Genomic DNA, 16615 nt, shown 5'->3' with positions numbered 1-16615 from the left:
AGTAGTATAAGAAATCACCAATGGGTTTCACAAGGTAAAATCATACTGATATTCAGTAAAATAGACATTTAAGATGCTGAAGGTTCTGAGCATTGGAATGGAGGACTTCATTGTCTTTGAAGAGAATAAAAGTCAAAGCAATTTACCCAAACAAATGATCACAAGAAATTCTAACCTGTTTATTGATACTGGGTGTAAACTCTTGATCAATACAGAGGAATGATGCAAGATTCTTGACAACTTTACCATTTGGGTTTGTTGGTCGATCAACACACAGCTCCAGAAGCCTGGTGAGGTCTTCTGCAGCTAAACTCTGTTGGTGATTACATTCCTTTTAAAATGCACATGACAATAATCTTTAAAAACAGTGCCATAATCAAGTAATTTCTTTTTTCTTAGAAAAATGAATGTCAAAATATCATGATATTTTCTTTATAGCACTTGTATGAACTTCTATGAGCTCTATATTCATTTTATAGTAAATCAAGTTATCACATTCAGCCACTAGAATTGCCCATACACATTCTCAATTCATGTCCAATGTTCTAAGAAGAAACATGAACCTCCACATATGTCACTTACTTTTTAATTTGCACACTAAGTGTGACATGTTTCCATTCTCATCAACTACATGCACAAAACACTTCCAATGCACCCAGTCCTAAATCTATCCTTTGGTAACCTCGTCTGAAATATCTGTAGACCTAAATCAGTTAGGTGACTATATTCATATCTTTGAAACTTCACCTCTCCTTGTTATTTTATCATTTTTTATTATACTTTGTTGCTGTCCCCCGCGTTCGCAAGGAAGCACAAGGAAACAGGCGAAAGAATGGCCCAACCCACCCACATACAGTTCCACACACGCACATATACACACCTATACATTTCAACGTATACATATATACATACACAGACATAGACATATATACACATGTACACAATTCATACTTGCTGCCTTTATCTATTCCCGTCGCCACCCTGCCACACATGAAATGACAACCCCCTCCCCTAGCATGCGCACGAGGTAGTGCTAGGAAAACACAACAAAGGCCACACTCGTTCAAACTCAGTCTCTAGCTGTCATGTATAATGCACTGAAACCACACCTTTCCACATCCAGGCCCTACAAAACTTTCCATGGTTTACCCCATACGCTTCACATGCCCTGGTTCAATCCACTGACAGCACGTCAACCCCGGTATACCACACTGTTCCAATTCACTCTATTCCTTGCATGCCTTTCATCCTCCTGCATGTTCAGGCCCCTATCGCTCAAAATCTTTTTCACTCCATCTTTCTACCTCTAACTTGGCCTCCCACTTCTCCTTGTTCCCTCCACCTTTGTTATACCTTCCAATATACCACTGATGTATATTTTCTTGTCCAATCTATAAACTGATGTACATTCTACATACTCATCACATCCTAAAAGACCCCTCACTACATAATAATACCAATAATACTGACCTGCAACTGTTCATTTTTTTCTTTCTTGATGCTGTCCATCAGAGGCTTAATGACAGGGTTGAGTTTAGGTGGTAGAATCCTGAATCTTACAACTGCACCAGATATCACTGCTTGGGTCCTGTTACATAAAAATGCCATAATATAAACCAATAAATCTAATTCTGTCAAAATTCTTGAAGCTACTCTCAAGGTTTAAAACACAGCAGCCCATGCAATGATTTCTAAACAAGTGCTGGCTGATCTCCACCTACTGAAAGAGTGTGCTGCACTCGGCCATGCCACATTTTTTTTCTAAATCTGTAGCTTTACGGCTCCATTCATATAATTTTTTTCAATCTGAGTGATATTTTCAAAAGTTCTGCTCTTATAATGGTATCCAGAAAACATACTAATGAGAGCAATGAATGTAGCATTAAGAAGAGGATGCCTACCACACTTAGCATTTTACAGTAAAAGGTAATATTACAAAAATCAGATTAGAATATGCTGGTGTGTCACATGAATGTCTTAATAATGATAATTGTACTACAACTATATATGACACTGAGAGGCAGTGCATGGAGCTCTTAAAATTCTATGGGTCACTGTTAATTGCGAATTACTGCATAGCTAGATTGGCTGAACTAAATAGGCTTTACACAAGTGGCTCACTTTTGAGAGAAAAATCCAGTATGTTACAAGGTCTCTAATCCCCAGGGTTCTGAGATCTTTCAAAGCTTTATTTTCAAACATCTTTTGCTTGTGCAGTAATGTAACCAAAAAATGCAGTAACTACTGTAGTAAACAGTAAATTATTTCAATTTTGTTTGCTTTTCTGGTAACAAAAGGAAATGTTAGAAAATCATGTCACCTTTCTTTGAGTACAGGCAGCACATATGAGAAAACTTACGTTGTAGCCAAACTGATTTGGTCAGTGGAGGTCTGAGAGACATTACTTTGGATGGCTTTCCGTCTTTCCTCTAATGTACTATAAACCTTTGGCCTTAATCGACCTCCCATAAATAAAGTAAGTGCTATGTGGCCGGTGAGATTCTGAATCTGAAATGAAAATTATTTGGCGTTTAAATATATCTATATCTCATAAAGATAGTGTCATGACTGCTACTAATTTAAAATCTTGCAAACTTTGCAGAAACTCACAAACCCCAAACATGTAAAACAGTATTGGAAATTCTAGTCAAACAAAAGATATGAATATACCACTGACCTCTTCCCATTATAAAGTTAGGTTACTCATACAACAAAAGGAAATGAATATCCCACTGACATCTTCCCAATGTAAAGTACAGCTATTCATAGAAATTATTCTCCACATACAAAGATTTAATACACATCCACAGACTCCTTCAGCTTTATACACTCTCATAAGTGCAATCCCTTACTCAACTCTTTTAGCTTACATCTCGTTTACCTCATAAAAATGCAACATTTAAGTTATTCTCTTGAGTTAAAACCAGCTCAGTATCAGCAAGGCTTTCCCACCCACACTCCTTGACCCTTAAAGTGCAGGTACAGAAAGACCTGGCAACCAATGTACGCTGTATTCCCTGTGTCACGGAAGGTGACTATGAGGGGCAGAAGTTGTGTGTGTGTGTGTGTGTGTGTGTGTGTGTGTGTGTGTGTGTGTGTACAAAAGAAAGAATAGAAGAGGTAGCTAAGTGAGGATTTATTCCCTCTAAGGATCAGTCATCTGTTCCTGACACTACCTTCCTCATACTGAAAATGGTGAAGAGGTATGACAGAAAGATGAATATCATATCTTTGTTAAAAGATATACATAGAGAAGTATGAAAATGAAAAAAATAAATCCTTTTTCTAACTGTTGCACAGGTGGTGTGCTGAAGTTAATAAATGTATCTATGAATGCTATACATGGTACAAAAATAATGCTTAAAACATATATTCTTAAAGAATTAAAGATGTATGTGTATAAGAAAAATGAAAAAATTATATGATTTCCTAATCTGTTTCCTCAACTGATATTGAAGCTAATAAATGTATATATGATTGCTACACTTAGCATGTAAATCAAAACAGTGGTGCACAAACCTTGTCTTAAGTGATGTATACTGTAGGTGATCGTATACAGACAAAAAATATATGTTGCAGATTAAGACTTACAAAAAGACTATTTCTTCATTAAATAAAAACTTGTAATTAAAATGAATAATGAAATAATGCATAAAAGGCATGTTCATACTTGTAACAAGTCCTTCGATTGTCCTATGTGCTATTCTGTCATCACCCATCCTAGTTACCCAGTAAACCCATGGAATGCTCCCTTGGAAACTGAGCAAGTATGTAAGAGACCCAGTAAAGCTGTCAAGTCTTAAAGCACAATGTGACTCAGTGTGATACAGGAGAGGTGAGGTAACTAGCTCAAGACAATTCAGATAGTGGGGAAACTAAGCAGGTAAGTAAAGAGTCCATTTCTCAATCTTAGGAAGTTGGATGATAGACGTCTTATGGTGGCAGTGAGTCATCCCATATGATTTGTACAATATTCAGCTTTGATATATGGTGATTATATTTATGTTCATTATTTTGGTCAGTGAATAAAGCAGTTAAAACGAACATAAATCTTACATCAAAAGGAAACATGATTACATTACAAATCCTATCAAAAAGAAGAAATTGAAGACTCATTAAATTTAAAAATAAAGTCTAAAGTAAGTGTTAAGTCTACCTTAGAAAAACTGGTGTTCCTGCACTTCAAAAGCCTGCATATCTGGTACTAAAGACCTAGCTTTGTAGAATAAATTTCTTCAACAAGTGCATGTGGCCTTGGACAAGTGTTAAATAATAATGCAGTTCATGTGGCCTTGGACAAGGGTTAATTGATAATGTAAAATCTAACTGAAATGAAGTAGGGGTGTGACATCAGGCATATCAAGTCGTTCACATGGCTATGAGAAGGAAGATGTGGAATTTTTTTTAAAGGGAAGAGGAGTGAAAGGTTGGGAAACAGAAGATTGCAAGCTCTTGGTTATTTGTCATTACTATAAATTCAAGTTTTACTGATTTAAAAGGACTGCAATGCTTGCATATGGTCCATACAATGACAAGGATAAGAAACTTAACAATATCTTTTGAAGAGAACTTACATGAATAGCTAAGAAATCAGATCTAGGAGAGACAAGTGATGGGGGAATGGATAACTAGCTACAAGGAACTACAGGAGTTTGTCTTGTGGCAGGTCGAGTGAGTGTTCAATAAATTTACTGCTTGTTTAGTAATACCATTATCCCTTGCAACTGTGCACATAGCACATAAATTATTTTTTGTTAAATTCATCATTAACATTCAGATAGATACTGTATATATATATCAGCAGAAACTGGCAAATATGGCAACAACAAAAACTGCACATTTTCCTCCCCATATGAATTTGCAGGGTAAATGAGTGTGATTGTCCAGTAAGAGCACTTGACATCCATACACGAATTCAATGTAAAAATCTTTAGTTTAAGGCTGTTGATCACAAGACAAAGATGTGAATCTTAAAGGTCTAAACTCTGACTGATGGGATAGAAAGTTCAAGAGGAGCCATATGATTGCAGTACTGTCTCCCCACAGTATATATAAGGTAATTACAAATAACTTTCTACAAACCTGCTTCTTCTCAGACAAAATCCAATCAGATACAAATTATGGGATTCCATTTAGTTTCTACCACAACACCATCTTGTCATATGTAAATATAAAGTGTATGCATGAATACATACATGTCTTTGTTATTCTTATGAACTACTGATACACATGCATACACAGGCTGTTATTTATTGTCAGATAGAATGCTCTTCTTTAAAGCAAACAAAAATAAAATTTAGTAAAGAAAAAGATCCTACCTGTTCTAGTGTTAAGACTGGAGCTGCTGTGAATGACTCATTAAGGGGGAGCTTGTAGTGCCGAAGCATTGCCATGAAATCACGGGTTTCCTGCTGCAACCTGTTGAACAAGCAGAAACATCTAAAATTTCACAATAACAATACTAAAAGCATCATGGAAAAGCAGAATCTTTCAAGTCACTTCTATCTATTCCTATTTCCACAAACTGAAGCATTAAAGACTTAACAACACTGTTTTAAATACTTGCTAAAGAATCATACATGCTGGTCTGGTTGCTTTAATGGAATAATAACCACTCACCTGAATCATGAAAAGAGAAAAAATGGTGTAGGTATCCCTAGCAGGTACAAAAGTGAGACATAAGTAGAGAATAACAAGATAAGAAAGGGGAAATAAAAAAAAGCTGAGATGACAGAGTTTCTAAAAGCGTTTAACAAAAACTTCAGGAATTCAGTAACAGGTTATGGATTCTTTTACATCACTGAAGATGCTGACATTTTCTTTAATGCTTCTTTTTTGCAGTTTCATTCCATCATTCTATCATCATATTTTCATTCCATCATTCTATCATCATATTATCTCCCTTATCATTCCACATATTGTAATTTTCCAATTCCATAACAATAATATATCTACAATTTCTCCAATATATCATTCACTCTTTCATGATTTCTTCTCAAAAATAATGAATGGTGCAAAACTTACATTTGATCAGTAACATAACATATTAGATCTACCTGGTAAATGAAAGTGCAATTTCATCGTAGTAAACCACTTCTGTAAGGCAAGTGTGAAGTGCACTTTGAAGCAGAGGATGGCAGTCTTGGTTGCAATACACTGATGCCCATTCACGCAAAACTGCTCCAGCCCCAAGACGCTGTACAGCTGACCGAGAGCTGAGATGAGCAATAAGGAGGCGCACATAACACAAAACTGGAGTATCATCAGGCGAGTAATCTATGCCTGGCATAGGCTTGATAACATACTGGGAGAGACGGCCTGAAAGTCAGGAAAAACATAGTTTCTGATTCTCATTTATTTCCTCTGAACTTAGATAGAGTGAACACAAAACATGCCCTTTCTATTACTACGTTCCAGTGTAAGGACTGGGCGACCTCACTTTTACAATGTATCATAGAGGGTAATGAGGTAGGTCTTAAGGTGTATGGCAAAAGAAGTCAGTCTCTGGTTGATCATGACAGTGATTTTCAAAATTTATAATTCATCTTTTTGTTTGGTTATTACGTTGTATCTACACAGCTGTACTTCACTATTTTGATTATCATGGGGAATCAGACATGCACTTATGGGATGATTTTAATGGTGCAGGCCCTAAGTGTCAGCTACTATTCATAAACTTGAATGAAGCAACATACCAGCCCTTCTGTACACAGGACCATTGCCTAACATCTTGGATGCAATACCAATCTTACCTTGTCCTGAAGAAGACAAGTTTCACCCAATTCATCAAGTTATTTCTCCTAATCCTTAAGTGAAAGTACATCTTTATAATATCAACCTCTCAATGGACATACAGTAAGTGCAACTGTAATGAAGTGGAGAATCGCTTAAGAATAGTGCTTGCACAGTGAACTCATTCATAAGTAGTAGATAAACTGGTGAGGCTTTTTAAACCTGCAATTTTCCAATGGCTCATGTCTTAATTAAAAATGGCATCCTGGGTACAAGCAAGCTTACAATCTGACTATAGATAAAAAAAAAAAAAAAAAGGGGGGGGGGGGGGGGTAATAACAAGTAGTCAAAATACATTTCCTTCCTAAATGAAATTTCACTGACCAAGGAGCTTTGCTGCAGCACATCGAGCCCTGACAATAACACGCTGCTTCTCACTCAAATCATTACACTGGTCACAGCTGCCCAGGTAAAACTTCATTTCTGCTTGGTCCACAGGATCACTCAGAGCACTAGCCCGCAACTTCCTTCCCTCACCTGACTGTAAAGAAAGGTTAATTTTAATCTGTGATGCCTGAATTTTCAAACTTACTGATCACAGATCACACATTTACATCAAAGCAAAAATGGTATAAAGTGCACATAAATAATAATTACATAAACATTCAAGGAACAGGGCATTAGTTGACAAGTGCAAACAGCCCAGAATAAGGTGGGTGACATGACTTTTTCTATGAAGACTTATTGAGTAAATGGTACCAGGCACAGTCAGGTTCCTTCTTAAAGAACCAACTGAATTCTTAGACTAGCAGTGGTGAAATTCTGCACGATGACATGGCTTACTTAATTTATACACTGTAATGGTTTTGTAAATCTTCAATACCCACAGATAGTTTCTTTAAATCTTCAACCCCCCACAGTTAAGTCAAGGAACAAGTTGTCATATCAGTTCCTTTGCTTAGTGAGGATATTGGAGGCTGCAACCTTTAAAAAAAAAAAATTATTTATTTATTCATTATACCTGATCGCAGTTTTTTGCATCAGCAAAAAACCACAGGAAAATGAAACAAGGTAAGTTTCTAAGTGCACTTTCGTGTAATGATCACATCATCGGGGGAGATATAAGAATGATATAGAAGACATAGAACAATCACTTGATATACAAGGAAGAGATGTAGCTAAGACACCATTGGTAAACAAGTGTTATCGGATGGTGGTGTTTGGGTCTGGCATCATGCCTGTCATAAAATTCTTATTATATGGACAAGAGAGGAAAGCTAAAAAAAATTTGCCTACAAAAAAGCTATCCAATTTGTATAACCCTTAACTAATACCAATGTTACCATTCTTTGTGCATTTAATAATAGAAGATTGAATGATATTTTTTGCTATCTGCTTCTGCTACTCTCAGTCGCCCTCTATGATGTGCAGGATATACATGGGCGGTATTCTTTCCTGCCTTTCTGCTTTACTACTACTAACCTTATTATGATGAGCAATGAGAAGAAGCGATGCATCCAGTGGTACTTTTGGATTGGACATCATGAGGCAAAACCATGAGGAGACCAAAGGGCACACAGCTGGCAGAAGATAATCCAGGGAAACATTAGCCAGCATCTGCATCCAGATCTGTTGATGAAAAGAGCATGGTCAATGAGACAAAATGCATAAAAAATTTTCCTATCCACAAAGCTGTCAAGTATATTATCAATAAAAGCAGTATACCAAAAAATTGCAAAAACAACCATTTAAGAAAACAAAGAATTTTTTTCACCAAAAATCCAACTTGCTTAAAATGAAAAGATAAATAATTCACTGTAGTTTTCTAGCTTTGTTGTGACCACACGTATTAAAGCTCCTATCTACTAATAATCACAATGAACTTATGATTTCAAATGAGACTAATAGCACCACAGTCAAAGGTCATACACACAGCCATATACATACATAAAGGCATTTCATTCATATCCAGCAGTCGCATAAGCACCAAGGAGCTCCAGGTTGGGAGATTTTTCATTGGAGAAACTCCTAATTGCTGGTATGGTAACAGGAGGGAAGAATATTCACAGGGGCCCTAGGAGTGCTTAAGAGCTAAAAGTTTACATGAGTAGTTGTAAATTTGTTGAAAAATTAGAGTACCTGTTGTGTGACACCACAACCAATGTTGAGCAAGTGATGGTTACCAGACAAGAAAATCACCATCCAAATCATTCTAAACCATCTGCATATCATCATGTGAATAACAGGAGTCAGTTGGAATTTATCAATCCATTTGTCTACCTCACTGAAGCAGGGGGTAATGATAATGTTTCCTGTCCAGCAGGGTAGTGCCAGGATTGGATGAAGGCAAGCAAGTATAAATATATACATGTGCATATATGCATATGTCTGTGAATGTGTAAATACATATGTGCATATGTTGATATGTATGTATACTGGGGTCGACATGCTGTCAATGGACTGAACCAGGGCATGTGAAATGTCTGGGGTAAACAATGGAGAGGTCTGTGGAGCCTAGTTTCATACGGGGAGCTGTGGTTTTGGTGCATTACACATGACAGCTAGAGACTGAAAGTGAAAGAATGTGGCCTTTTTTTGTCTGTTTTCCTGGTGCCACCTCAATGAAGCAGGAGGCAGCGATGCTGTTTCCTGTGGGGTGGGTTGGCGCCAGGAATGGATGAAGGCAAGCAAGTAGGAATATGTACATGTGTATATATGTATATATCAGTGTATGAGTATATACATGTATGTACAAGTGTGTATGGGCATTTATGTGCATATATGTGTATAAGAGTGGATGGGCCATTTTTCGTCTGTTTCCTGGCACTACCTTGCTGACGCAGGAAACGGCGATCAAGTACAATAAGAATAAAAATAATAATCTATCTATATCTCTGATGCCTGTTCCCTTCAGGAACTCCCTCTAGGGGGCAGCCACAGCAAAGTCTCCATAACTGGTGAACTCCAGTGCTACTCACCCTTAACAGGCCACTGGCAGAGGACAACTCTAGCACAGTGTTTTCAGAGGCTCCTACCTAATGTTCCCACCATCTGCTATTACATTATGTGTCTACCTAATGTTCTCACCAACTAATATTACCTAAAGTGTCTACCAAATGTTTCAACCTATGCTCCTGTCTAATATTCCTACCTGCTGATTATATCTATTGCTCCTAATATTTTGCCAAAAAGCAAGGCTAATGCACAGCATTCACTGCAGAAAAATCTAAGTTAGGAAGAATGAGTTGTGTGAGTTAAGTGCGTCCTTGTGCTATGTAGGACAAGGAGAGATTGCATGTTTTTGGGCAGAATGTCAGCAGTCCACCCGTGGGTGATGCAGAAAGAAAAGACAACTACTCGAGTCAAAGGAGTGCAACTTGACAACCACTGAAGTGCTGGCTCACTCTGCAGCTGTCACTGACCCTCCCAATACCCAGGCAGGTAATAAAGGTAATGTGCCTTCCTAGTCAGTGGTTGCCTATCAACTTCTACCTATTGGCTGGAATTTACAGCAGTAATTAAGAGGTATAAGGAAACATGGTGAGTTACTAACAACAACAACAAAAAAAATCACAAACTAGCAACTCTTTGTTATACACAAATGCTACAAAGACTGTGAACTCTATCTAAGCCATATCAGTAGTGTTATGTAAACCAAAGCAGGAGAAAAATACTAATTAAACAAAGTGAAGCTAGGCAAGGCTTCTTGGTCTCACCCCTGGCAGCCTTCTTCCACCTTAGGTATCACACCATTATGGATGGAAAGAGTAACATATAGGATTTTAACTATGAATATCTGACTACAACTAGAATTCGCTTCTCAAGTCTGGTCTCCAAATTTAAAGAAGCACAAAGATTTAATGGACAGCATCAGGAGGAAGGTAAACAAGATAGTGCCAGAATCAAATATGCTAAACTACAGTGAGTGAATGTACTTTTCTAAAGTAACTGGAAGGACCACAGTATTGGAGACAGGAGATGAGTGATGTAGCTGAAGCACATCACTGCATATGATCTCAACCTTCTCACAATTTAACAGAGAAACAAGAAATACTTGTTTTCATCCAGCAAATAAAATTTAATAAAATCAAATAAAAAAGAGTGAGTGCTCAAATTACAGAGGTATAAGTTTGTTGAGTATTCCTGGTAAATTATATGGGAGGGTATTGATTGAGAGGGTGAAGGCATGTACAGAGCATCAGATTGGGGAAGAGCAGTGCGGTTTCAGAAGTGGTAGAGGATGTGTGGATCAGGTGTTTGCTTTGAAGAATGTATGTGAGAAATACTTAGAAAAGCAAATGGATTTGTATGTAGCATTTATGGATCTGGAGAAGGCATATGATAGAGTTGATAGAGATGCTCTGTGGAAGGTATTAAGAATATATGGTGTGGGAGGTAAGTTGTTAGAAGCAGTGAAAAGTTTTTATCGAGGATGTAAGGCATGTGTACGTGTAGGAAGAGAGGAAAGTGATTGGTTCTCAGTGAATGTAGGTTTGCGGCAGGGGTGTGTGATGTCTCCATGGTTGTTTAATTTGTTTATGGATGGGGTTGTTAGGGAGGTGAATGCAAGAGTCCTGGAAAGAGGGGCAAGTATGAAGTCTGTTGGGGATGAGAGAGCTTGGGAAGTGAGTCAGTTGTTGTTCGCTGATGATACAGCGCTGGTGGCTGATTCATGTGAGAAACTGCAGAAGCTGGTGACTGAGTTTGGTAAAGTGTGTGGAAGAAGAAAGTTAAGAGTAAATGTGAATAAGAGCAAGGTTATTAGGTACAGTAGGGTTGAGGGTCAAGTCAATTGGGAGGTGAGTTTGAATGGAGAAAAACTGGAGGAAGTGAGGTGTTTTAGATATCTGGGAGTGGATCTGTCAGCGGATGGAACCATGGAAGCGGAAGTGGATCATAGGGTGGGGGAGGGGGCGAAAATTTTGGGAGCCTTGAAAAATGTGTGGAAGTCGAGAACAGTATCTCGGAAAGCAAAAATGGGTATGTTTGAAGGAATAGTGGTTCCAACAATGTTGTATGGTTGCGAGGCGTGGGCTATGGATAGAGTTGTGCGCAGGAGGATGGATGTGCTGGAAATGAGATGTTTGAGGACAATGTGTGGTGTGAGGTGGTTTGATCGAGTAAGTAACGTAAGGGTAAGAGAGATGTGTGGAAATAAAAAGAGCGTGGTTGAGAGAGCAGAAGAGGGTGTTTTGAAATGGTTTGGTCACATGGAGAGAATGAGTGAGGAAAGATTGACCAAGAGGATATATGTGTCGGAGGTGGAGGGAACGAGGAGAAGAGGGAGACCAAATTGGAGGTGGAAAGATGGAGTGAAAAAGATTTTGTGTGATCGGGGCCTGAACATGCAGGAGGGTGTAAGGAGGGCAAGGAATAGAGTGAATTGGAGCGATGTGGTATACAGGGGTTGACGTGCTGTCAGTGGAGTGAATCAGGGCATGTGAAGCGTCTGGGGTAAACCATGGAAAGGTGTGTAGGTATGTATATTTGCGTGTGTGGACGTGTGTATGTACATGTGTATGGGGGAGGGGTTGGGCCATTTCTTTCGTCTGTTTCCTTGCGCTACCTCGCAAACGCGGGAGACAGCGACAAAGTAAAAAAAAAAAAAAAAAAAAAAAAAAAAAAAAAAAATAAAAAACAAGTTGATATCTTACTTTCTGTATGACAACCATAAATATATATATGTCCTACATCTCTCACACCATCAGCATCTAAATTGACAACTTTAATTGACAGCATCCAGAGAAGGGTAAAAAAGTTGGTGTCTGACTTTCGTCAGCTGAGCTACAGTAATTATTAGAATGTGCTCTTCTACAATTAATTTTTAGACCAAAGTCCTGAAGACAGATGAGTGATGTGGATAAAGCAAAAAAACTCTACAAGAGCCCTATTTTACTTTTTTACAGAGAAATATATTTTTTTTCTTTTTTTTTTTTTTGCTTTGTCGCTGTCTCCCGCGTTTGCGAGGTAGCGCAAGGAAACAGACGAAAGAAATGGCCCAACCCACCCCCATACACATGTATATACATACGTCCACACACGCAAATATACATACCTACACAGCTTTCCATGGTTTACCCCAGACGCTTCACATGCCCTGATTCAATCCACTGACAGCACGTCAACCCTGGTATACCACATCGCTCCAATTCACTCTATTCCTTGCCCTCCTTTCACCCTCCTGCATGTTCAGGCCCCGATCACACAAAATCTTTTTCACTCCATCTTTCCACCTCCAATTTGGTCTCCCTCTTCTCCTCGTTCCCTCCACCTCTGACACATATATCCTCTTGGTCAATCTTTCCTCACTCATTCTCTCCATGTGCCCAAACCATTTCAAAACACCCTCTTCTGCTCTCTCAACCACGCTCTTTTTATTTCCACACATCTCTCTTACCCTTACGTTACTTACTCGATCAAACCACCTCACACCACACATTGTCCTCAAACATCTCATTTCCAGCACATCCATCCTCCTGCGCACCACTCTATCCATAGCCCACGCCTCGCAACCATACAACATTGTTGGAACCACTATTCCTTCAAACATACCCATTTTTGCTTTCCGAGATAATGTTCTCGACTTCCACACATTCTTCAAGGCTCCCAGAATTTTCGCCCCCTCCCCCACCCTATGATCCACTTCCGCTTCCATAGTTCCATCCGCTGCCAGATCCACTCCCAGATATCTAAAACACTTCACTTCCTCCAGTTTTTCTCCATTCAAACTCACCTCCCAATTGACTTGACCCTCAACTCTACTGTACCTAATAACCTTGCTCTTATTCACATTTACTCTTAACTTTCTTCTTTTACACACTTTACCAAACTCAGTCACCAGCTTCTGCAGTTTCTCACATGAATCAGCCACCAGCGCTGTATCATCAGCGAACAACAACTGACTCACTTCCCAAGCTCTCTCATCCCCAACAGACTTCATACTTGCCCCTCTTTCCAAAACTTGCATTCACCTCCCTAACAACCCCATCCATAAACAAATTAAACAACCATGGAGATATTGGTTTTTATTCACCTAACAAAACTGTGATGTAATCTTACTTCCTGTATTACAAGCAAACTACATACACTATATGTCCTAATAAATAACTCACACTATCAGCATCTAACTGAATTAAAGTTATGGAAACCTGGCAAATATCCAAATATCAAATGCATAATGACATCTGCGTTCTAATACATGAATGCATCTAAACATTGGTTTTCCTACCTTAAAAACCAGGTCAAGATTTTCTGCTGACCTTTCCAGCAAAGCTCTTTGATAGATGTGTGTCAGAGCTGGTTGGACAATGGTGCTCAGCCAGTCACATGAAGTTTCAGCAACCTTTGAGGATTCTACATCTAAATTGACAGATGTCAAATCATCAATCAAATCTTTTGAATGAACAGTGCTAACACTGTTTTCCATCATTTTTTCCTCTGTTTTAGAAGCTACTTCACCTTCCATTGCACTGGTAACTTGGTTGTTCTTTTTAAGTGCTGATTCTGTGCTTACTTTTCTAATGTCAGTTGTTACAGTTTCTACATCACCATCTGCTATCTCTTTAGTAATGGGTGACTTCATGCCATTTTCACCATTCTTTGTGACAGTTAATTCTCCATCATTACTTACTTCAATTTTGTTAACAGGTGATAATTCATTTTCTCTTTTAATGTCAGACAATGTAATATCATTCACATTTTCTCTCTGGTTAATTTCTGTTTTTAAAGTGACCACATCCTTTTTAGTCACTGGAATATTTTCCACAGTAATGTGTATACTTTTATTTACTTTCTGCTCTGATTTTTCTTCTGGCCACATTTGTTTCTCACAAACAACTCTACTAACATCATCTACGGACACAGTATTCAGGGTCACATCTGTTGGACTAGAACATGCTGTAAGTGTATCCAAGGTCTTCAGAGCTGAGCCTCTGACAGAGCTGCTACTGTGATAAAGGAATGGCCACAAGCGAGGTACCAATTCACTTAGATTGCTCCGAATACTGTTAGGGAGATAAAAAAAATATTTATTTTCATGAGAAAGTACTAAATGACAAACAAACTGTCAGATCTGTAAGCACAGTGACTGAGAAAGTACTAAATGACAAACAAACAGTCAGATCTGTTAGCACAGTGATGAAAGGAAAAGTTACAACATGGCAGATCACTATGCAAAAGAATGCATGTTGGATAACAAGAACCATTAATTACCATAAAAGAGTGCTAAAAGACAAGCAAGCTGTCAGGTCTGTAAACATATCAAAGGACACAGAAAATAAGGCACAGTATAGATAACTGCAAAAGGAAGTAAGGGTGCTTTTGATGAATATAAGCTCTTGGCTATAAGTTGTGAAAGTCAAGAGAGTAACATAAAATATAACTTATACATATGGACCTTGAATGAAAAAGAAGAGGAATTTAGGGACACTTCCAAAAAAGGACATGAAAATGAAGAGATCTAGATCAAAGATGACTCCTATACTTACATACGTGCCCTAAATGGATTACAGGAATTTAGAGATACTTCCTAAAAAGAACTGGAAGTTCACTGTGATTGGTTTTATGAATGGAGTGGTGAAAGATTCCAAGTGAAAATGAGTCACAAGATATATGAGTATTGGAAATGCATACCTTAAACTCAAATATGTTCATAATGTATGATATATGGTATGAGTAAAGAAACAGTACAGTAGACTTGAATACAAATCATACCTGTGTATCTATCTCTGATGCCTGTTCCTTTCTGAAACTCCCTCTAAGGTGGTAACCACAGCAATTCATTCCATTCTCTTTTATATTTTCTTACATTGTGAGACAAATGGGGTAGAAAAATATTATAATGGAAAGGTCAGAAGAGGTATTTGACATGAAGCCAGATTATGCATACATTCTAACTATAATAGTGATTTTCTGATAATACTGGCACATACAGCATATACTTCAAGGTATTTGTAAATTATGTAAATTCCTTTTTCTTTCATACTTGTCTGCCATTTCCCAAGTTAGCAATATAGCACCAGGAATAGATAAAGAAAGGCTGCATTCGCTCCCATCCATTCTCTACCCACCTTGTGCAGTGCATCAAAACCACAGCTCCCTATCCACAATCAGGTCCCATAGACCTTTACAAGGTTTCCCCCAGCCACTTCATATGCCCTTATTCAGTCTACTTACAGCAGGTCTCACCCTTTATACCACATTATTCCAACCACTTGATCTTGTGCAAGCTTTTCACACTCATGCATGTTCAGGCCCTGACCAATCAAAATATTTTTCACTCCATCTTTCCACCTCCAATTTGTTCTTTCCCTTATTCTTTTTCCCTTCACTTCCAACACATATAACTTATATGTCAACCTCTCCTCCCTCATTCTCTCCATATGTTCAAACCATTTCATCACAGCCTCTTCAGCTCTCTCTCAACTACGTTCTTCATGTTACAATAGCTCTCTCTCAACTACGCTCTTCTTGTTACAATAGCTCTCTCTTACCCTTTTATTACTCAATCAAATCACCACAAACATTTAATTTCCAACACCATCAAACATCATTATCCATAACCCATTACTCACATCCATACATCACTGGGAATACTATACCTTCATACAAAACAGTCTTTGCCCTCCCAGATAACAACCTCTCTTTCTATGCATTCCTCAGTGCTCCAAGAACCTTCACCCCCTCACCTACCCAATGACTAACTTCCAAAACCAGGGTTCCATTTGCTAGCATGACCACTCCCATTGCGTAAAACAATCAACTTTTTCCAAAATTTCTTCAAACTCACACCCCAAATAACCTGTTTCTCTGCTCAACTAAATCCAACTATGTGAATATCTTATACAAATTCTATAAATTTGTTTCTAAAATAAAATTCGGCTTC

General features: G+C 38.2%; 1 protein-coding gene across 2 annotated transcripts in view; it reads right to left on the bottom strand.

Annotated features, from left to right (window-relative positions):
- Hel89B (histone acetyltransferase 1) overlaps window positions 1-16615 on the bottom strand; it is a 72169-nt gene that overhangs the window by 38490 nt on the left and 17064 nt on the right. Inside the window, exons 11-18 of one of the 2 annotated variants that reach the window (XM_071682321.1) lie at window positions 13961-14735; window positions 8215-8361; window positions 7117-7273; window positions 6057-6318; window positions 5319-5418; window positions 2360-2508; window positions 1471-1588; window positions 176-313 (exon numbers count right to left, since the gene is read on the bottom strand). In XM_071682321.1, coding sequence (XP_071538422.1) covers window positions 176-313; window positions 1471-1588; window positions 2360-2508; window positions 5319-5418; window positions 6057-6318; window positions 7117-7273; window positions 8215-8361; window positions 13961-14735 — 1846 coding nt within the window. The remainder of the gene's footprint in view (window positions 1-175; window positions 314-1470; window positions 1589-2359; window positions 2509-5318; window positions 5419-6056; window positions 6319-7116; window positions 7274-8214; window positions 8362-13960; window positions 14736-16615) is intronic. The other variant, XM_071682322.1, reaches the window with a different exon arrangement.

This window comes from Panulirus ornatus, chromosome 34, assembly GCF_036320965.1.
Source record: "Panulirus ornatus isolate Po-2019 chromosome 34, ASM3632096v1, whole genome shotgun sequence".
NCBI classification, from domain to species: Eukaryota; Metazoa; Arthropoda; class Malacostraca; order Decapoda; family Palinuridae; genus Panulirus; species Panulirus ornatus.
This window is presented reverse-complemented; position numbering and strand designations above follow the sequence as displayed.